General features: G+C 39.9%; 1 protein-coding gene across 1 annotated transcript in view; it reads left to right on the forward strand.

Moving 5' to 3' along the window:
- LOC128652409 (cadherin EGF LAG seven-pass G-type receptor 2-like) overlaps positions 1 to 24,255 on the forward strand; it is a 307,753-nt gene that overhangs the window by 218,223 nt on the left and 65,275 nt on the right. Inside the window, exons 28-29 of the mRNA XM_053705347.1 lie at positions 10,961 to 11,135; positions 11,824 to 11,936. Of these exons, the coding sequence (XP_053561322.1) occupies positions 10,961 to 11,135; positions 11,824 to 11,936 (288 nt within the window). The remainder of the gene's footprint in view (positions 1 to 10,960; positions 11,136 to 11,823; positions 11,937 to 24,255) is intronic.

Consider the following 24,255-nt stretch of genomic DNA (forward strand, 5'->3'; position numbering starts at 1 on the left):
GTAGCGACTGGTATCAGGCTGATGAGTATGTATGTATACACTGTAGTATTTTTCTGGGGAATGGAATTTCACTCAGAAAATACGGTTAATACTGAAGTAATTTGAGCCTTCATTACAGTAAAAGCGACTGGTAGCAGGCATTTTAATAACACTTCATAACTTTAAAATTCATTTGCAAAACGTTTACTGGCATGTTAATCGTTTTTGTGAGGTACTTGGTGATAAAACTTATTGGGCATGATTTTTACCACATGGCTGTCGTTTTTTCTGCATAAAAACAGTTTACTGAGCTTCTCCACTGTTGTAATATGAGTGGGAGGGGCCTATTTTAGCGCTTTTTGCGCAGTAAAAATTCAGTCACAGTCTTCTCTTTCATCTTCCATGATCCAGGACGTCTCTACAGAGCTCAGGGGTCTTCAAAGCTAGTTTGAGGGAGGTAATCAGTCACAGCAGACCTGTGACAGTGAGTTTGACTGTGATAAAAACGTTAATTAATACATTTGTTATCCGTTTTTGATTATCAAGGGGTTAATCATCCTTTGCTGGTGGGTGCAATCCTCTGCTAACTTTATACATTTATTATACAAGTTTGGTTGCTATAACTAATGTAGTTCACTGTTATTCAACTGTGGCAGTTTTTTTGTGCTTCTTAAAGGCGCAGTAGCGTTTTTATATTGCTTGTAAATTTATTGAAAGTATTTTCCAAGCTTGCTAATATCATTGCTAGTCTGTTTAAACATGTCTGACACAGATGAATCTGTCTGTTCACTATGTTCAAAGGCCAATGTGGAGCCCAATAGAAATTTATGCACTCAATGTATTGATGTTACTTTAAATCAAACTTTGCATGTAAAGAAATTATCACCAGACAACGAGGGGGAAGTTATGCCGACTAACTCTCCTCACGTGTCAGTACCTTCGCCTCCCACTCAGGAGGTGCGTGATATTGTGGCGCCATGTACATCAGGGCGGCCCATCCAAATCACTTTGCAAGACATGGCTACTGTTATGACAGAAGTACTATCTAAATTACCAGAATTAAGAGGTAAGCGCGATCACTCTGGAGTAAGAACAGAGCGCGCTGATAATGATAGAGCCATGCCTGACACTGCGTCACAATTTGCAGAACATGAGGACGGAGAGCTTCATTCTGTGGGTGACGGATCTGATCCAGGCAGACTGGATTCAGAGATTTCTACTTTTAAATTTAAGAGAACCTCCGCATATTGCTAGGGGAGGTATTAGCGGCTCTGAATGATTGTAACACGGTTGCAATTCCAGAGAAAGTATGTAGGCTGGATAAATACTTTGCGGTACCGGTGTGTACTGACGTTTTTCCTATACCTAAAAGGCTTACAGAAATTGTTAACAAGGAGTGGGATAGACCCGGTGTGGCCTTTTCACCCCCTCCTATATTTAGGAAAATGTTTCCAATAGACGCCACCACACGGGACTTATGGCAGACGGTCCCTAAGGTGGAGGGAGCAGTTTCTACTTTGGCTAAGCACACCACTATCCCGGTAGAGGATAGCTGTGCTTTTTCAGATCCAATGGATAAAAAGTTAGAGGGTTACCTTAAGAAAATGTTTGTTCAACAAGGTTTTATTTTACAACCCCTTGCATGCATTGCGCCTGTCACGGCTGCGGCGGCATTCTGGTTTGACTCTCTAGAAGAGACCATTTGCACAGCTTCATTGGATGAAATTATGAACAAGCTTAAAGCCCTTAAGCTAGCTAACTCATTTGTTTCTGATGCCGTCGTACATTTAACCAAACTTACGGCTAAGAACTCCGGATTCGCCATCCAGGCGCGCAGAGCGCTGTGGCTTAAATCCTGGTCAGCTGATGTGACCTCTAAATCTAAATTGCTTAATATTCCTTTCAAAGGGCAGACCTTATTTGGGCCCGGCTTGAAAGAGATTATCGCTGACATTACCGGAGGTAAGGGACATGCCCTGCCTCAAGATAGAGCCAAATCAAAGGCTAAGCAGTCTAATTTTCGTGCCTTTCGTAACTTCAAGGCAGGAGCAGCATCAACTTCCTCCACTTCAAAACAGGAAGGAGCTGTTGCTCGTTACAGACAGGGCTGGAAAGCTAACCAGCCCTGGAACAAGGGCAAGCAGGCTAGGAAGCCTGCTGCTGCCCCTAAGACAGCATGAAGTGAGGGCCCCCTATCCGGAAACGGATCTAGTAGGGGCAGGCTTTCTCTCTTTGCCCAGGCTTGGGCAAGAGATGTCCAGGATCCCTGGGCGTTGGAGATCATTTCTCAGGGATATCTTCTGGACTTCAAAGCTTCTCCTCCACAAGGGAGATTTCATCTTTCAAGGTTATCAACAAACCAAGTAAAGAAAGAGGCGTTTCTATGCTGTGTACAAGACCTCTTGCTAATGGGGGTGATCCACGCAGTTCCGCGGACGGAACACGGGCAAGGATTTTATTCAAATCTATTTGTGGTTCCCAAGAAAGAGGGAACCTTCAGACCAATCTTGGATTTAAAAATCCTAAACAAATTCCTAAGAGTTCCATCATTCAAGATGGAAACTATTCGAACCATCCTTCCCATGATCCAAGAGGGTCAATACATGACCACAGTGGACTTAAAGGATGCTTACCTTCACATACCGATTCACAAGGATCATTACCGGTATCTAAGATTTGCCTTCCTAGACAGGCATTACCAGTTTGTAGCTCTTCCTTTCGGGTTAGCTACGGCCCCAAGAATCTTTACAAAGGTTCTGGGCTCACTTCTGGCGGTACTAAGGCCGCAAGGCATAGCGGTAGCTCCGTACCTAGACGACATTCTGATACAAGCGTCAAGTTTTCAGACTGCCAAGTCTCATACAGAGATAGTTCTGGCATTTCTGAGGTCGCATGGGTGGAAGGTGAACGTGGAAAAGAGTTCTCTATTGCCACTTACAAGGGTTCCCTTCCTAGGGACTCTTATAGATTCGGTAAAGATGAAAATTTACCTGACAGAGGCCAGGTTATCAAAACTTCTAAATGCTTGCCGTGCCCTTCATTCCATTCAACACCCGTCAGTGGCTCAGTGCATGGAGGTAATCGGCTTAATGGTAGCGGCAATGGACATAGTACCATTTGCGCGCCTGCATCTCAGACCACTGCAATTGTGCATGCTAAGTCAGTGGAATGGGGATTACTCAGATTTGTCCCCTCTGTTAAATCTGGATCAAGAGACCAGGGATTCTCTTCTATGGTGGCTTTCTCTGCCACATCTGTCCAAGGGGATGTCCTTCCGCAGACCGGATTGGACGATTGTAACAACAGACGCCAGCCTTCTAGGTTGGGGCGCAGTCTGGAATTCCCTGAAGGCTCAGGGATCATGGACTCAGGAGGAGAAACTCCTTCCAATAAACATTCTAGAATTAAGAGCAATTTTCAATGCTCTTCTGGCGTGGCCTCAGTTAGCAACTCTGAGGTTCATCAGATTTCAGTCGGACAACATCACGACTGTAGCTTACATCAACCATCAAGGAGGAACCAGGAGTTCCCTAGCGATGTTGGAAGTCTCAAAGATAATTCGCTGGGCAGAGTCTCACTCTTGCCACCTGTCAGCGATCCACATCCCAGGCGTGGAGAACTGGGAGGCGGATTTTCTAAGTCGCCAGACTTTTCATCCGGGGGAGTGGGAACTTCATCCAGAGGTCTTTACCCAACTGATCTGGATCTGGATCTGGATCTCATGGCGTCTCGCCAGAACCCCAAAGTTCCTTGTTACGGATCCAGGTCCAAGGACCCGGAAGCGGTGCTGATAGATGCTCTGACAGCACATTGGGTCTTCAACATGGCTTATGTGTTTCCACCTTTCCCGATGCTTCCTCGAGTGATTGCCAGGATCAAGCAGGAGAGAGCATCGGTGATTCTAATAGCGCCTGCGTGGCCACGCAGGACCTGGTATGCAGATCTAGTGGACATGTCGTCTTGTCCACCATGGTCCCTACCTCTGAGACAGGACCTTTTGATTCAGGGTCCTTTCAACCATCCAAATCTAGTTTCTCTGAGGCTGACTGCATGGAGATTGAACGCTTGATTCTATCAAAGCGTGGATTCTCGGAGTCAGTTATTGATACCTTAATACAGGCTAGAAAGCCTGTTACCAGAAAAATTTACCATAAAATATGGCGTAAATATTTATATTGGTGTGAATCCAAGAGTTACTCATGGAGTAAGGTTAGGATTCCTAGGATATTGTCTTTTCTACAAGAGGGTTTAGAAAAGGGTTTATCTGCTAGTTCGTTAAAGGGACAGATTTCAGCTCTGTCTATTCTTCTGCACAAACGTCTGGCAGAAGTTCCAGATGTTCAGGCTTTTTGTCAAGCTTTAGCAAGGATTAAGCCTGTGTTTAAGACTGTTGCTCCACCGTGGAGCTTAAACTTAGTCCTTAACGTTCTGCAAGGCGTTCCGTTTGAACCCCTTCATTCCATTGATATCAAACTGTTATCTTGGAAAGTTCTGTTTTTAATGGCTATTTCCTCGGCTCGAAGAGTCTCTGAGTTATCGGCTTTACATTGTGACTCCCCTTACCTGATCTTTCATTCAGACAAGGTAGTTCTGCATACTAAACCTGGGTTCTTACCTAAGGTAGTCACTAACAGGAATATCAATCAAGAGATTGTTGTTCCATCATTGTGTCCTAACCCTTCTTCAAAGAAGGAACGACTTTTGCACAATCTGGACGTTGTCCGTGCCCTGAAGTTTTATTTGCAGGCAACTAAAGATTTTCGTCAAACTTCTTCCCTGTTTGTCGTTTACTCTGGACAGAGGAGAGGTCAAAAGGCTTCGGCTACCTCTCTCTCTTTTTGGCTTCGTAGCATAATACGTTTAGCCTATGAGACTGCTGGACAGCAGCCTCCTGAAAGGATTACAGCTCACTCTACTAGAGCTGTGGCTTCCACCTGGGCCTTTAAGAATGAGGCCTCTGTTGAACAGATTTGCAAGGCTGCAACTTGGTCTTCACTTCACACTTTTTCAAAATTTTACAAATTTGATACTTTTGCTTCTTCGGAGGCTGTTTTTGGGAGAAAGGTTCTACAGGCAGTGGTTCCTTCCGTGTAAAGATCCTGCCTTGTCCCTCCCGTCATCCGTGTACTTTTAGCTTTGGTATTGGTATCCCATAAGTAATGGATGACCCGTGGACTGACTACACTTAACAAGAGAAAATATAATTTATGCTTACCTGATAAATTCATTTCTCTTGTAGTGTAGTCAGTCCACGGCCCGCCCTGTTTTTTACGGCAGGTCTAAATTTTACTTAAACTCCAGTCACCACTGCACCCTATAGTTTCTCCTTTCTCGTATGGTTTTGGTCGAATGACTGGATATGACGTATGAGGGGAGGAGCTATATAGCAGCTCTGCTTGGGTTATCCTCTTGCACTTCCTGTTGGGGAAGAGATATAATCCCATAAGTAATGGATGACCCGTGGACTGACTACACTACAAAATAAATGAATTTATCAGGTAAGCATAAATTATATTTTTTGTTTTGGTTTTTGTTGTGATTAAAGGGACATGAAATCCACAATTTTTCTTTCAAGCTTCAGACAAAGCACACAAATTTAAACAACTTTCCGATGTACTTCTTTTATCTAATGTGGCTTGTTCTCTTGGTATCCTTTGTTGAGAAGCATATCTAGATAGGCTCAAAAGCTGAGAGCTAGCTACTAATTGGGGCCTTTTTGTGATTGGCTTACCAATGTGTTCAGCTAATTCCCAGTAGTGCATTGCTGCTTGTTCAAGAAAGCATTTCAAGAGAATGAAGCTAAATTGATAATAGAAGTAAATTGGAAAGTTCTTAACTGCAAAACACGTTCAGTTTGTTTTTAAATAAATAAACCCAAAGCCTCTTGTGAGAGGGGTTTTTATACAACATACTTGAGTCACGTGTCTTCACCTGACATTATATACCAAGGCTGAAGTACAGTAGGTTTCTGTATTCCCTTTGTGAGTATCCTTCTGTTAGGCGTTATCTTAAGAAGGGGGTATCACTTAGCAGTATTCTACACCTTCACCTGGAACTGAATGGGTTACTTGACGAGATATCTCGGAAACAGAAATCAGACATGCAGCAAGTAAAGTCTAATCACTGTTCTGTTTATTATAAGGAGTACAATACTTTTATAGACAATGGTTACAGCATATAGGGTTAAACAATGACGTATTTATAGTCACATCATCTTACACAGTATAGCTTAGAGCAAAAGAACCTTATTAAAATATAATTGAGTAAAAAGGAGTATTAAGGAGTACTTTTAATAAGCGAGGAGTGTTAGATAAAAAGTATACCTGGGCGCATTGCCAAGCACATAGCAAGGCCATTGGACAAATTATTGAGATAAGGTGTTCAGCTTAGAACATCAACATATTATTTTCTCACAGCATAATAAGCTGTTATAATAAACCATTCTTAAAATGTATTCTAAACCAAATTTATGAGTCGAGACAAAATGGCGTCAGTATTGCTATATATATATTTTTACGTTCAACCCTTTTATTCTAACAGAATAACATACTATTACGTTTAGTGAATGTAGACAACCTTAGAAAGATCCTGCTGAAGGGTTGCTTTGTGGAATAGAAAATGATGAGAAGAAGCTTTGTTAGTACTGGTAATTTTGTTAATGAAACACACAACATGTTTATATATGATATATAAAGCAAGAATAATAAAAATAATAAATGTAATACCCATTAAAATCTTCATACCAAAGGCTCCTAGCCAGGAACCCAAACCAAAGGACCAATCCATACCATCGAAGAGACCTTTAGCTTGTTTGCATATGTGTGATTGAACTTCATGCAAATTATCAAGATCATGGTGTATTCTACCAGTGTTATTCATAATAAAAACACAGCAAGAAGAACCTACAGTATATGCTTACACACACCCCCTTCAGCAGCTAACTATATAGAGCCATTCTATTCTGGAGAGCAGTTTGAACAAATTCTTGGCGCATACTTAAGGACTCTATAGCATCTGATGTGGCATTAAAAGCTGTATCTACAAGTGTTGCAAACGAACATCAACATATTATTTTCTCACAGCATAATAAGCTGGTATAATAAACCATTCTTAAAATGGAGTCTAAACCAAATTTATGAGTAGAGACAAAATGGCGTCAGTATTGCTATAGATATAGATATATATATACTTACACCTTCTATGGGCATGGATCCATATATATGAGTATTGGAGCCCTTTGCAGTTAAGTATATGAAAACATGAAAAAAACATTTATACAATATTCATATTTAATAAAGTGTTATACTGTGTATTTACTCTAAATATTTCACATTTGTATGTTAGAGGAATATGTTCTAAGTAGTTTTAAATAGCTATTCATATATATATGTGTGTGTGTGTGTCTGTCTGTCTTTACCTATATATAAATGTGTGTGTCTATATATATATATATATATATATATATATATAAATGTATATTGTCACAAAAAACATTATATATATATATATATATATATATATATATATATACAGTATATATATATTATATTCTTCTATGTAAAGAATATTGGAATATGAAGTATTCATATTTTTCTGTCGGGTTAGCGCACTTAAGAATATGCGATCAGGTTTGCGCGAGAGTAAGCTGTTAGTTTTTTCCACTTTTTTTGCTCCATTGACTTCTATGGGGGGGATAGGTGAACACACACACAATATTGTAAGTTCGTCTTTTTTGTGCTCATCAAGTTAGTGTGCGAGCAAAAACAGTTTACTTTCAAATAATAATACGAGCGCAACACGACAAGCGCAAAAAGCCCAACTTTTAGCACAGTTAACGCTCGAGCAGGAACATTAATTAACGCTCCACTTGTAATCTTGCCCTTAGTTACTTTGTTGGTGGAATACAGATGTTTACAACACTAAATAGCCTGTTATTATTATTATTATTATTATTATTATTATTATTGTGATTGTATATCTTTTTGTATTGTTTAGAAAAAGTTTAATAAACATAAGTTACTTCAAAATCACTGTGTGGAAGGGGTTTCAATCTACTCAATAAAAATATATATATATACATGAGCAAATATGTTTTAAAAATTACCTGAAAGGGACTGTAAAGTCTTACTTAAACTTAAAGGGACACTGAACCCAAATTTTTTCTTTCGTCATTCAGATAGAGCATGCAATTTTAAGCAACTTTCTAATTTACTCCTATATTAAATTTTCTTCGTTCTCTTGCTATCTTTATTTGAAAAAGAAGGCATCTAAGCTAAGGAGCCAGACATTCAGCAAGAACAACCCAGTTTGTTCACCAAAAATGGGCCGACATCTAAACTTACATTCTTGCTTTTCAGATAAAGATACCAAGATAATTAAGAAAAATTGATAATAGGAGTAAATGAGAAAGTTGCTTAAAATTGCATGCTCTGTCTGAATCACGAAAGAAAAAATTTGGGTTTAGTGTCCCTTTAAATGGATTAGATAGAACATGACATTTTAAAGAACTTCCCAATTTACTCCTATTTTCAATTTGCTTAGGTATACTTTATTAAAGTGTAATCCTAGGTGAGCTCAGGAGCGTGCATGTGTCTTTAGCCATTTGGCAACAGTGTTTGCAACATTGTTTATAGCAATGTTATACATAGTTACAAACACTGCTGCCATAGACTGCTTTAGACACATGCACACTCCTAAGCTTGCAGTGTACCTAGGTTTAGTCTTCAACAAAGGATAGCAAAAGAACAAAGCTTGATAATAGAAGTATCATCCACACAAGATCCTGTCACTGAAGACTCCGACCACAGTATAAAATATAAAAGTGGTTCATCTTTATTGTTGCGTAAAAACAAAAAGTAACATTGTAGATCCAAGAATAAATGAACAAGGTGATAGGAGGACCTTAGCCCACCCGCATCATACGCGTTTCGTGCACGTAGGCACTTGTTCACTGATAAAAGGGAGGGCCAAGGTAAGCTCGTTTTAAACAAAAATACCCCAATCCTGTGAAAGTAAAACCAATTAGCATATAAATTACAATTTAACCCCTACCACCTATGAAATGTTACTCCACAGCTGAGCTAGGGAATATATTGGATTGTTACACAGTAGACTGTTACATATTGAGTAAAAAAAATTAGACCTGAGATTAACTCTATACTGTATCAATAATCATTGGTAACATATTAACCTATTCACTAACAAAACAATAACAACTAGTGTTTAATAAACAGATTGACATCCATTTGTGAATTTAGACCATCCGGATATCAAGTTTTTAGGTGAAATATCCAAAATACTTCCCTTTTGTATAGTTTAATTTCTCTATTGCCCCCTCTCATACTCTTTGGGATAAAATCAATAGCTTGAACTCTCAATAAGGAGCTATCAGAGTTATGCATAATGTGGAAATGCTTGGCTGTGGGAGTTTTTTTATTCAGGGTCTTCTATCACCCTAACATGGTCAATAAACCTGAAAGGGGGCAATAGAGAAATTAAACTAGACAAAAGGGAAGTATTTTTGATATTTCACCTAAAAACTCGATATCCGGATGGTCTAAATTCACAAATGGATGTCAATCTGTTTATTAAACACTACTTGTTATTGTTTTGTTAGTGAATAGGTTAATATGTTGCCAATGATTATTGATACAATATAGAGTTAATCTCAGGTCTAATTTGTTTGCTCAATATGTAACAGTGTGTAACAATCCAATATATTTACTAGCTCAGATGTGGAGTAACATTTCATAGGTGGTAGGGTATAAATTGTAATTTATATGCTAATTGGTTTTACTTTCACAGGATTGGGGTATTTTTGTTTCAAAGGAGTTTACCTTGGCCCTCCCTTTTATCAGTGAACAAGTGCCTACGTGCACGAAACGCGTATGATGCGGGTGGGCTAAGGTCCTCCTATCACCTATCCTATATACAATGTTCCTTTTTGTTTTTACGCAATAATAAAGATGGACCACTTTTATATTTGATACCGTGGTCGGAGTCTTCAGTGCTAGGATCTTGTGTGGACGTGTTATTATATTTGGCCTATCCAGAGGCTCATCCGTGTGTGTGTCTACACGGAAGAACGCCACAGGTGGAAAGCGTGCGTCGGCTGGAGCATCCTGCCCTTGTGTGTTTGTTTGATAATAGAAGTAAATTGGAAAGTTGTTTAAACTCACATGCTCTATCTGAATCATTATAGTTTTAATTATGACATTACTATCCCTTTAACAGAGAGGATGTGATCCTAGTGCAACATAAAACCCAAATATGGCACAGAAGAAGAACAGTGCATGCAAGGCTGTGATTGGACTACAGCTCAACTAATAGATTCATTGTAGATTTCAGATTATTCATTAAAAATATTTTAAAATTAAAAATGTAATCATGTACATCTCAGCTTCTTTAAAGGGGCATAAAACCCAACATTTTTCTTTCATGTTTTAGGTAGAACATACCATTTTCCAGTTTACTTCTATTATCAAATTTGCTTCATTCTCTTGGTATCATTTGTTGAAGGAGCAGCAATGCACTACTGGTTTCTAACTGAACACATGGATAAACCAATGACAATTGGTATATATATGCAGCCACCAATCAGCAGCTAGAACCTAGGTTCCTTGCTGCTCCTGAGCTTTCCTAGATAACAGCAAAGGATAACAAGAGAAGGAAGCAAATTAAATAATAGAAGTAAATTTGTTTAAAATTGTATTCTCTATCTGAATCATTAATGTCTAATTATGACTTTACTGTCCCTTTTAATATCTACACAGTACTGTATTCCAGTTATCACAGCATTTAAAAGAAATTGTCTTGGTTCTTATTGGAATTTATATCTTGCTTTGTATAGAATACAAATATTGTATTTACGTTTTGTTTATCTCTTTACATGTTGTCTTTCTGAATGTAAATTCTTTCACCTCCTCTTTGTCTCCCCCTCCTCTCTGGTCATTCACTTTCTCACAACACACTCTCCCTTCAGTTTGCTTGCACCATCATTGCTATCATCCTGCACTTCCTGTCTCTCTGTTGCTTTTCGTGGGTTTTTCTTGAAGTTCTACACATTTACCGGAGATTAAGTGAAGTTCGGGATATCAACTCCAGTCCGATGAGGTTTTACTATGCGCTAGGCTGGGGAGTCCCAGCATTTATCACAGGTGAGTCTACACACAAAGCCCTTTCACCTGCAAAAATGTCATTTCATATAAGCAAATTAAAGAGAGAGTCTACACCTTAGTCATTCTAAAGTCTTACTTTAGATTAAGCTGCAAATAGCCTCCTGCACCTTTTCTTTATCATGCAGCAGGAACTGTAAAAAAATTATTTTAAAATGTATATTGTTTCTAGCTACTTTGAAATGGCTGCCAAGCACTGCCCACTGATGACATCACAACCTGGGCTGCATATGGCGACCAATCACAAAAGGCTCACTAGTTGGATTCAATAGACTTGTCAATGCTTTTAAACAGAGTGCCTAGATGTAGCCGAGATGATGAGGTCATCAGTGGGCGGAGCTTGGCAGTAATTTCAGAGTGGCCAGAAACAATATTTGTTTAAAAATAAGTTATTTAACCATTCTTGCTGCGTGATATAGAAAAGGTGCAAGAGGCTATATTTGCAGCTTAATCTAAGGTAAGACTTTAAGTTGACTAAGGTGTAGACTGTCCCTTTAAGTATTATAAAGATGTCATTATACACATGGATTCTCTAGGTTCTGAAATGTCCAATATATTTCCCGTATAGCCCCAGTAGATAGCTTTCTGAGCACTTTGCTATAGTGGAAGTGAGCTATGACTTTGTTGTTTGCTTATACTTTTTCTCCCTAATTTGCCTCTCCTTACCCAGGTTTGGCAGTTGGATTGGACCCTGAAGGCTACGGTAACCCTGATTTCTGCTGGCTTTCAATTTCAGACACCATGATCTGGAGCTTTGCAGGACCTGCAGCTTTTGTAACCTCTGTAAGAGATAGGAAATATGAATTCAGTTATTTATGTGTGACATAGCATGTTTCTTTACAATAATAATGTTATGAGGGGAATAAGATATAATGTGTTCTTTTAAAGGGACCATCCAGTCCAAATTTTTTTTTCATTTTTCAAATCGGGCATTTAATTTTAAAAAACTTTCCAATGTACTTTTATCACCAATTTTGCTTTGTTCTCTTGGTATTCTTAGTTGAAAGCTGAGACTAGGAAGGCTCATATGATAATTTCTAAGCACTAGAAGGCTGCCTCTTATCACATGCTTTTTTATTTGCTTTTCACAACAGGGGAGAGCTAGTTCATGTAAACCATATAGATAACGTAATCACGCCCGAGGCTTGTGGCAGACACTGCACTAATTGGCTAAATTGAAAGCCAATAGATAATAAATAAAATGTCATGTGATCAGGGGGCTGTCAGAAGGTGCTTAGAAACAAGATAATTACAGAGGTAAAACGTATATTAATATAACAGTGTTGGTTATGCAAAACTGGGGAATGGTAAATAAAAGGGATTATCTATCTTTTTAAACAACAAAAATGATGGTGTTGACTGTCCCTTTAAGCAGAGGTAGTTTGTATATGATGACAAATATCAAGAGAGGAAAAGCTTCTACACACACCAAATAATCTAGGAATGCAATTATAAAAACTTTAACATTTACACACAGAAAACAATACATGCGCCACTGGCAACTTCAAACATGTTTCATCAAACAGACAAAATTATTGACTAAATATTTGTACATTAAAGTGCCATTTATAGGTCCTACCTTTAATTAAAAGAAATATAAAGCCTAAATACATCAGAAAATAAACTGCTGAAGACTCGGAAAACGTTTATTAATCTAGTGGCATCAAATAAGTCAATTGAAATCACACTCTTTATTTAATCCTGATGTATTTACTTAAAGGGACAGTAATGTCATAATTAGACATTCATGATTGACACAGAGCATACAATTTAAAAAAAAAATTCCAATATACTTCTATTGTTTAATTTGCTTCCTTCTCTTGTTATCCTTTGCTGAAAGTTTTATCTAGGAAAGCTCAGGAGCAGCAAAGAACCTAGGTTCTAGCTGCGGATTGGTGGCTGCATATATACACCGATTGCATTGGCTCACCCATGTGTTCAGTTAGAAGCCAGTAGTGTATTGCTGCTCCTTCAACAAATGTTACCAAGAGAATAAAGCAAATTTGATAATAGAAGTAAACTGGAAAGTTATTTAAAATTGTATGTTCTACCTAAATCATGAAAGAAAAAATTTGGGTTTCATGTCCTTTTAACTGATACATTTAAATAAATATTAGTTATCCATCTGGATCCCAAAAAAAAAATCTATCATATCCAAAACAGTTTGTGATGTCAATGCTTATCTCATCTTACCACTGTTGCTAGAAGTACTTTGTCCCGATGCGCCGGGGTGGCGTATGATCATTGTAACACTTTGTTCAACTCTAATAAATTAAGGAGGGCAATTACCTGTGAGTGACCTGGGATGACGGTGTCAGTTCCATCTCAGAATATCTTTGTGAATATCCCAAGATTAATTAAATTAGAGCATTTCATTTTTTCATTTTGATGGCTGTTTAAAACAACCTCCCTGAATGTGCTATTCATTAAAGCTTAAAGTGAAGGTAAAATCTCCTCTTAATACCGCGCGCTCCGCCACCCATTTCACAATTGAATTTTTCTGTGAGCTAAAGGCTTGAATTGTTCTCCAATCAGTGCTCTAGCTACAAACAAAAGTGCCAAATGGGGAGAGCGCTATAACTTACTTTTTAATGTAGCGCCCACTTCAAAAGTAATATTTTTGTTAACCTAATGGTTTGAAATGTTCTCCAATCTGCGCTCTTGCTACAACAAAAGTGCCATATGGCTAAAATGCTGATTGGAGAACAGTTCAAGCTGTTAGATCAACAAAAAAATTACTTTTGAAGTGGGCGGCCGGAGTGCGGGGAATTTGAATTTCAGCACTACATTAAAACGTTATAGGGCATCTTCATTACAACTGATGAATTAAACTTCATCTAAAATATCACTAACGTTCTAGATCTGTTTAGCTTTAATGATGAGCCTTTCTCTGGACATCTGTTTAGAACCACTTTAAACAACTTTTCTAAACCACTTTAAAACGCTTTACTTTTAAGGTATTGCAATGCTTAATAAACATTCTCTGACTGAAACCACTTTGAAAGATTTTCACTTTCACCCTGGTTAGCGTTGCCCTGTTTGGTTTGCGTTCTCAGTTTTAATGGGATTTTACTTCAGTTGTTAACCTTTTTGGTTTTGAGACCTGCTTTTCAACAATTAAAACAATTGTGGAATCAGTGGGTGTGTAGGATCCTGTGATGGATCTGTTTAGAAAATGGTTGTCTACAATACTCTGGTATACTTGTTACCCGTGATGTTGTGATAAAGCTAGGTAAGTCAAAATTAACCTTTCATGGTTAAGAATATAGGGGCTGATTTATCACGGCCCGAAAGGGGCCGTATACTCCTGTTTCCGCGCAAGCCTTCAGGCTCGCCGGAAACAGGAGTTGAGAAGCAGACCGCTGCTCCTTAACTCGTCCGCTGCCTCTGAGGCTCCGGACATTAATCTGCCCGATCGAATACGATCGGATTGATTGACACCCCTGCCAATAAGCCGCGAATCTGCAGGGGGCATCATTGCACAAGCAGTTCACTAGAACTGCTTGTGCAATGATAAATGCCGACAGAGTATGCTGTCGGCATTTAGCAATGTCTGGCGGCGGACATGATTGTTACAGTGGATAATGTCCGCCAGACATTTAATAAATCGGCCCCATAGCATGAAATGTAAATAAATAAATAATTAACTTTTCCAATCAATTTACTTCCATTATTGTATTATAAACACTTTCTGAGGCACCAGCTCATACTACAGACTTTGCTGTATATAGAAGTCTGTGCTTGGCTGATAGCTGTCACATGATACAAGGAACAGTGAAATAAATGGAACATTTGAAAAAAAATAATCTTCTGTTTAAAATTCAAAGCGCACTGTCTCTTTATTATGCATTTGTTGATTATGCAATTCTACTGTATTCAATTGCCCTTTATTTACAGAATTAAACCAGACCTTGGATTTTGTGCCACTTATCAGCTATTTTATTGTCACATCAGAATCATAAAAATAAAGAAACAGACTATCTCAGAGTGAACACTGCACAGACAAAAATGTAAATATTTAAGTTCTCTCAGTAGACACATTAAAGGGATATGAGACCTAAACATTTGCTTTTTTGATTCAGACAGAGCATAGCGTTTAAAAAAAGATTCCAGTTATTTTTTTTTTACGTCTATTATCAAATTTGCTTTGTTCCCATGATATTCTGTATTGAAGAGATACTTAGGTTGGCATCTGGAGCACTAAATGGCAGGAAATAGTGCTGCCGTTTAGTGCTCTTGCAAATGGATAACATTCTTGAAATCTTGCCATATAGTGCTCCAGAAATGGGCCGTCTCCTAAGCATTACGTCTCTGCTTTGTAACAAGAGAGACCAAGAGAATGAAGAAAAATTGATAATAGAAGTAAAAGTTGTTTCTCCAACATAGGTGTGTCCGGTCCACGGCGTCATCCTTACTTGTGGGATATTCTCTTCCCCAACAGGAAATGGCAAAGAGCCCAGCAAAGCTGGTCACATGATCCCTCCTAGGCTCCGCCTACCCCAGTCATTCTCTTTGCCGTTGTACAGGCAACATCTCCACGGAGATGGCTTAGAGTTTTTTAGTGTTTAACTGTAGTTTTTTATTATTCAATCAAGAGTTTGTTATTTTGAAATAGTGCTGGTATGTACTATTTACTCAGAAACAGAAAAGAGATGAAGATTTCTGTTTGTATGAGGAAAATGATTTTAGCAACCGTAACTAAAATCCATGGCTGTTCCACACAGGACTGTTGAGAGCAATTAACTTCAGTTGGGGGAACAGTGTGCAGTCTCTTGCTGCTTGAGGTATGACACATTCTAACAAGACGATGTAATGCTGGAAGCTGTCATTTTCCCTATGGGATCCGGTAAGCCATGTTTATTACGATCGTAAATAAGGGCTTCACAAGGGCTTATTAAGACTGTAGACTTTTCTGGGCTAAATCGATTCATTATTAACACATATTTAGCCTTGAGGAATCATTTTATCTGGGTATTTTGATATAATAATATCGGCAGGCACTGTATTAGACACCTTATTTCTTAGGGGCTTTCCCAAAGCATAAGCAGAGCCTCATTTTCGCGCCGGTGTGGCGCACTTGTTTTTGAGAGGCATGGCATGCAGTCGCATGTGAGAGGAGCTCTGATACTTAGAAAAGACTTTCTGAAGGCGTCATTTGGTATCGTATTCCCCTTTGGGTTTGGTTGGGTCTCAGCAAAGCAGATACCAGGGACTGTAAAGGGGTTAAAGCTTTAAAACGGCTCCGGTTCCGTTATTTTAAGGGTTAAAGCTTCCAAATTTGGTGTGCAATATTTTTAAGGCTTTAAGACACTGTGGTGAAAATTTGGTGAATTTTGAACAATTCCTTCATGTTTTTTCGCAATTGCTATTGTGGCGCGCAGAGCGCTTTGGTTGAAATCTTGGTCGGCTGATGCGTCTTCCAAGAACAAGCTACTAAACATTCCTTTCAAGGGGAAAACGCTGTTTGGCCCTGACTTGAAAGAGATTATCTCTGATATCACTGGGGGTAAGGGCCACGCCCTTCCTCAGGATCGGCCTTTCAAGGCAAAAAATAGACCTAATTTTCGTCCCTTTCGTAAAAACGGACCAGCCCAAAGTGCTACGTCCTCTAAGCAAGAGGGTAATACTTCTCAAGCCAAGCCAGCTTGGAGACCAATGCAAGGCTGGAACAAGGGAAAGCAGGCCAAGAAACCTGCCACTGCTACCAAGACAGCATGAAATATTGGCCCCCGATCCGGGACCGGATCTGGTGGGGGGCAGACTCTCTCTCTTCGCTCAGGCTTGGGCAAGAGATGTTCTGGATCCTTGGGCGCTAGAAATAGTCTCCCAGGGTTATCTTCTGGAATTCAAGGGACTTCCCCCAAGGGGGAGGTTCCACAGGTCTCAGTTGTCTTCAGACCACATAAAAAGACAGGCGTTCTTACATTGTGTAGAAGACCTGTTAAAAATGGGAGTGATTCATCCTGTTCCATTAAGAGAACAAGGGATGGGGTTCTACTCCAATCTGTTCATAGTTCCCAAAAAAGAGGGAACGTTCAGACCAATCTTAGATCTCAAGATCTTAAACAAATTTCTCAAGGTTCCATCGTTCAAGATGGAAACCATTCGAACTATCCTTCCTTCCATCCAGGAAGGTCAATTCATGACCACGGTGGATTTAAAGGATGCGTATCTACATATTCCTATCCACAAGGAACATCATCGGTTCCTAAGGTTTGCATTCCTGGACAAACATTACCAGTTTGTGGCGCTTCCTTTCGGATTAGCCACTGCTCCAAGGATTTTCACAAAGGTACTAGGGTCCCTTCTAGCGGTGCTAAGACCAAGGGGCATTGCAGTAGTACCTTACCTGGACGACATTCTGATTCAAGCGTCGTCCCTCCCTCAAGCAAAGGCTCACACGGACATCGTCCTGGCCTTTCTCAGATCTCACGGCTGGAAAGTGAACGTGGAAAAGAGTTCTCTATCCCCGTCAACAAGGGTTCCCTTCTTGGGAACAATTATAGACTCCTCAGAAATGAGGATTTTTCTAACAGAGGCCAGAAAAACAAAACTTCTGGACTCTTGTCGGATACTTCATTCCGTTCCTCTTCCTTCCGTAGCTCAGTGCATGGAAGTGATCGGGTTGATGGTAGCGGCAATGGACATAGTTCCTTTTGCGCGCATTCATCTAAGACCATTACAACTGTGCATGCTCAGTCAGTGGAATGGGGACTATACAGACTTGTCTCCAAAGATACAAGTAAATCAGAGGACCAGAGACTCACTCCGTTGGTGGCTGTCCCTGGACAACCTGTCACAAGGGATGACATTCCGCAGACCAGAGTGGGTCATTGTCACGACCGACGCCAGTCTGATGGGCTGGGGCGCGGTCTGGGGATCCCTGAAAGCTCAGGGTCTTTGGTCTCGGGAAGAATCTCTTCTACCGATAAATATTCTGGAACTGAGAGCGATATTCAATGCTCTCAAGGCTTGGCCTCAGCTAGCGAGGACCAAGTTCATACGGTTTCAATCAGACAACATGACGACTGTTGCGTACATCAACCATCAGGGGGGAACAAGGAGTTCCCTAGCGATGGAAGAAGTGACCAAGATTATTCTATGGGCGGAGTCTCACTCCTGCCACCTGTCTGCTATCCACATCCCAGGAGTGGAAAATTGGGAAGCGGATTTTCTGAGTCGTCAGACATTGCATCCGGGGGAGTGGGAACTCCATCCGGAAATCTTTGCCCAAGTCACTCAGCTGTGGGGCATTCCAGACATGGATCTAATGGCCTCTCGTCAGAACTTCAAAGTTCCCTGCTACGGGTCCAGATCCAGGGATCCCAAGGCGGCTCTAGTGGATGCACTAGTAGCACCTTGGACCTTCAAACTAGCTTATGTGTTCCCGCCGTTTCCTCTCATCCCCAGGCTGGTAGCCAGGATCAATCAGGAGAGGGCGTCGGTGATCTTGATAGCTCCTGCGTGGCCACGCAGGACTTGGTATGCAGATCTGGTGAATATGTCATCGGCTCCACCTTGGAAGCTACCTTTGAGACGAGACCTTCTTGTTCAGGGTCCGTTCGAACATCCGAATCTGGTTTCACTCCAGCTGACTGCTTGGAGATTGAACGCTTGATTTTATCGAAGCGAGGATTCTCAGATTCTGTTATCGATACTCTTGTTCAGGCCAGAAAGCCTGTAACTCGAAAGATTTACCACAAGATTTGGAAAAAATATATCTGTTAGTGTGAATCTAAGGGATTCCCTTGGGACAAGGTTAAGATTCCTAGGATTCTATCCTTCCTTCAAGAAGGATTGGAAAAAGGATTATCTGCAAGTTCCCTGAAGGGACAGATTTCCGCCTTGTCGGTGTTACTTCACAAAAAACTGGCAACTGTGCCAGATGTTCAAGCCTTTGTTCAGGCTCTGGTTAGAATCAAGCCTGTTTACAAACCTTTGACTCCTCCTTGGAGTCTCAATTTAGTTCTTTCAGTTCTTCAGGGGGTTCCGTTTGAACCCTTGCATTCCGTTGATATTAAATTATTATCTTGGAAAGTTTTGTTTTTGGTTGCAATTTCTTCTGCTAGAAGAGTTTCAGAATTATCTGCTCTGCAGTGTTCTCCTCCTTATCTGGTGTTCCATGCAGATAAGGTGGTTTTGCGTACTAAACCTGGTTTTCTTCCGAAAGTTGTTTCTAACAAAAACATTAACCAGGAGATTATCGTTCCTTCTCTGTGTCCGAAACCAGTTTCAAAGAAGGAACGTTTGTTGCACAATTTGGATGTTGTTCGCGCTCTAAAATTCTATTTAGATGCTACAAAGGATTTTAGACAAACATCTTCCTTGTTTGTGGTTTATTCCGGTAAAAGGAGAGGTCAAAAAGCAACTTCTACCTCTCTCTCTTTTTGGATTAAGAGCATCATCAGATTGGCTTACGAGACTGCCGGACGGCAGCCTCCCGAAAGAATCACAGCTCATTCCACGAGGGCTGTGGCTTCCACATGGGCCTTCAAGAACGAGGCTTCTGTTGATCAGATATGTAGGGCAGCGACTTGGTCTTCACTGCACACTTTTACCAAATTTTACAAGTTTGATACTTTTGCTTCTTCTGAGGCTATTTTTGGGAGAAAGGTTTTGCAAGCCGTGGTGCCTTCCATTTAGGTGACCTGATTTGCTCCCTCCCTTCATCCGTGTCCTAAAGCTTTGGTATTGGTTCCCACAAGTAAGGATGACGCCGTGGACCGGACACACCTATGTTGGAGAAAACAGAATTTATGTTTACCTGATAAATTACTTTCTCCAACGGTGTGTCCGGTCCACGGCCCGCCCTGGTTTTTTTAATCAGGTCTGATAATTTATTTTCTTTAACTACAGTCACCACGGTACCATATGGTTTCTCCTATGCAAATATTCCTCCTTAACGTCGGTCGAATGACTGGGGTAGGCGGAGCCTAGGAGGGATCATGTGACCAGCTTTGCTGGGCTCTTTGCCATTTCCTGTTGGGGAAGAGAATATCCCACAAGTAAGGATGACGCCGTGGACCGGACACACCGTTGGAGAAAGTAATTTATCAGGTAAACATAAATTCTGTTTTTTAAATCTCATGCCAGTGATGTGCAGTCATTAGAGGCAGGTGAGGCAGTGCTTCACCTCTCATATGGGCAAAAATATATATTTTTTTATTGACTTAAAAAAAAAAATTGTAATTTTTTCCCCCCAGCATTTTTTTTTCTCACAGCTATATGTTGTGCAATGAAGAGGCACAAGCAGGTCTGCCCACTATTACACAACATGCTGCGCCATCTACTGGATGCAAGTGGTTAAGATCATTGCATGGCCCATTAACTGCTTATTTGAGGCAGTCCTATTTGGGCTGAACCAATTCAGCGAGAGGCATTAGTAAGTGGAACATAGGGTTGGGGCTGGATGTTAAATCATATAAAACAAAACAAAAATGGAAAAAAACAACTTTCATATATTTTGTTGCTGTCCTGTGAACCTGCTAGCTTTGCTAAAGTGAAAAAGAGAGTTCTGTTCTTCCCCTCTAAGTGCAGTGGAATGTGCCACTGTCACTTCCTGAATCCTTACAGAGCAGGAAAAGAGGCACAGAGAGCACTGCAGTGTTTCAGCCACATCTTATTAAAGTAAGATTTTACTGAAAGGGATTCTGTTAGTGAAAATGATAATTTAATGAATGTGGTTTAGTGTTTTTTTACTCTTTTACAGCAGGGTCGTTTTTGTATTTTGTTTACTCAAACTTTACACCCACTAACTTAGCAGCTTGCCTCTGTACTTCACACTAAATTATAGACTAATTTTCTGAATTCTCTGTAACTCTGCTGTTTTATTACTTAAAAATGCAGTGGTCCCCCCCCCCCCCTTGTGTGTGTGTGTGTGTCTCTCTCTCTCTCTCTCTCTCTATCCATCTTTCTCCTTATGTTTTGTTCTCCCCCATGGTCTCTTTCTCTCTCTGTCTCTCTTCCTCCCCCTCTGACTCTCATCCCTTATGTAATGAAAGAATCTATAAGCATAATTTGCAGCATTAAAGTAAAAAGTATGTTTTAAACATATTTTAATGGGCATGGATTTCTAGATCTCATAATCAGAGCAAGCATTGTGTTATCTGGCAAGAGTTTCTGTTACAATCCTTTTAGACTAAAATCAGATGTTTACTAAGTTGACCAGTTTTCCAATACACCATTTAAAGGGACATGAAACCCATATGAAACCCATATGCAAATGTAAATAACTTTCCAATTTACATCTAATATCTAATTTTCTTCATTCTTTTGATGTCCTTTGTTGAAAATCATATCTAAATATGCTCAGTAGCTGCTGATTGGTGGCTGCACATAGATACCTCATGTGATTGGCTCACCCATGTGCATTGCTATTTCTTCAACAAAGGATATCTAAAGAATGAAGGCGTATCCTAGCCACTGCCTCACCAGCCTCTGACGTCACTGCACGTCACTGTCTCATGCTCTACATTTTGGAATTCGTATCCCTTTAAGAATCAGTACCTTACTGACGTTTTTTGGTTGTCTCTATATCTATTTTCTTCTTATTTAAATTACATTTCATATGTGTTTTCTAGGGCCATGATGCCCAAATGTTGAAACACTTTAAAGTGATGCAGCTTAGCTGTAAAAAGCAGACTAGAAAATATCACCTGAACATCTCTATGTATAAAATGAAGATATTTTGCCTCAAAATATTCACAACCCACTGTAAAGAGACTTTAAAGGGAAGGTCTAGTCAAAATAAAACTTTCATGATTTAGATAGGGCTTGTGATTTTAAACCACTTTCCAATTTACTTTTATCATTAAATTTGCTTTGTTCTCTTAGTATTCTTTGTTGGAAGCTAAACCTAGGCAAGTTTGTAAACTGATTTCTATGCCGTTGAACTGCCTCTTACCTCAGTGCATTTTGACAGTTTTTCACAGTTAGACACTGATAATTCATGTGTGTCATATAGATAAAATTGTACTCACTCCCGGTGAGTTATTTATGACTCAGCACTGATTGGCTAAAATGCAAGTCTGTCAAAAGTACCGAGATAAGGGGCTATCTGCAGAGGCTTAGATACAAGGTATTCACAGAGGTAAAAAGTACATTAATATAACATTGTTAGTTATGCAAAACTGGGGAATGGGTAATAAAGGGATTATCTATCTTTTTAAACAAGAAAACATTTTAAGTAGACTGTCCCTTTGAGCAGCCAGTCAGGATGCTAGTCCCAGGACTTGCAAGGGAGTATGCATCTGGCAGGTGTATGCACAGTCATGTTATTTTCATATTCAGTTTAAGTAAGTTCTATGAAATCTCAAGAAATTTCAGTGAAATCTCATGAGATCACAGCAAAGGCATTACCTCAGCACTGCTGATGCTGAGTGGCTATTTTTTCCCCAACTTGCAGCTGGACAGCAGCTAAAGTATAACTGTTTATACCACACTTACTTTGATGAACTGAATACATTTTGAGGTAAAATATCTTTCTTTTTTACATAGAGTTGATCAGGTGACATTTTTTGTCAGCTTTTTGATGAGTATTACGTCCCATTAAGCACATCTTAGATTTTTGCATATAGCAGAAATACTTAAATAAAATAAATGTTGGCTGTAAATCACTAAGGGGATGAGTTAAAAAAAAACAAAATCCCGACCTAGACGTAGTTTTTCCACGCCAACACTCGCAGGGGCAGCCTTGATCGAATTCTTTTAAAAAGGGGGTCTGCAAGTGGCGAGATGTCTCCCATAGAAATAATGAGAGCTTCTTTGCTATGTAAAAGTTTGCAATGGAAAGCGAAATGCACTGGGAGAACCCAACATATGTTTAAACTTTAATATTACGCCTAATACCAATCAAATTTCACTGTTTTCAGTGCACTGTGCCTTAAAATCTCTGTTATTTTCATTTGCATATGTTTTCATATTTTGATAAAAGTTTGCCACATATTAATTTGTGAGAAAAAGCAGTGAGACCTGTAGGGTGAAAATGTTTACAGAGTTACAGTGGCATTTGAGAGAAAATTTTATATATACCCATGGAACGCCCATGTTCAATCTGTTTTCCTATATGAAAATGCAGTATTACCCCCCTTAGAGAGACATCCTGTTTTCAGGGTAAAAAGTGGCTTTATATAATTCCACCAGAGAAATAGAAGGACTGGAGAGCATTCTTATAGAATCTCACCAGCCCAGATAGCTTTACAGAATCAGGCCCAAAGTAACAAATAATATACAAAAAATTAGTGACAAATGGGGAAATACAAATAAATCAAATTACATACCCAATATTGTGCCAAAACATTGTTGAAGCAAAATATCCCAGAATAAAGGAGTGGTAAGTAGATAACTCCTGCATTTGCAAAATGGATGGTTCTCTGTAAACAGAATTAAAGGTGTATATATAGGGCTTCATGTACTAAGCGGCGGGGGCGGACAGCTTCTCAACTCGCGAAGCTATCCGCCCGCCTTCGCTACACACGGGCAGCGGATCTGTTGATATGCTTGCCCGTATGTATCATTACACACTCATCGGAGTGTGTAATGCCCGCCCCTTCATTCGTGCGACTGAAGGGGCTGTCAATCACAGAGAGCGAGCGAGCTCTCTGTGATTTTCTCTCGCCACCTCAGAGGTGGCGTAGGGTGTAAGAAGCAGCGGCCTAATGACCGCTGCTTCTTACATTGCGGGAAGCAGGCTCGCATATGCGAACCTGCCCCGCAAGGGCTCCGGAGCAGCTTTCGCTGCTTCTTACATGGAGCCCATAGTGTAGTGTATTCAAACCTTATGAATTATCTGGAATTAATCACATATTAAGCAGCACCATATATGCTCTACTTGTTCAACAATTCATATGATTAAAGCCTCATACGCTGTCAAACCCCTGTATTGACTTGAGCAGTATCCAAGTGTATAATTAATTTACAAACGGCTAGATTACGAGTTTTGCGGTACAGCAATACCGCTGAAAAATTGGCCATTGCACGTGGAATGGCCGGGAACGCATATTACAAATCGCGGCGGTATAGCTCTATTGCAAGCATTTTAGCCTGTAACGCAACGTCCATTCTGCACTAAAAAAAATGACGTTTGAATGCAGGATTTTCCATA

Source organism: Bombina bombina, chromosome 3 (genome assembly GCF_027579735.1).
Source record: "Bombina bombina isolate aBomBom1 chromosome 3, aBomBom1.pri, whole genome shotgun sequence".
Lineage (NCBI taxonomy): Eukaryota > Metazoa > Chordata > Amphibia > Anura > Bombinatoridae > Bombina > Bombina bombina.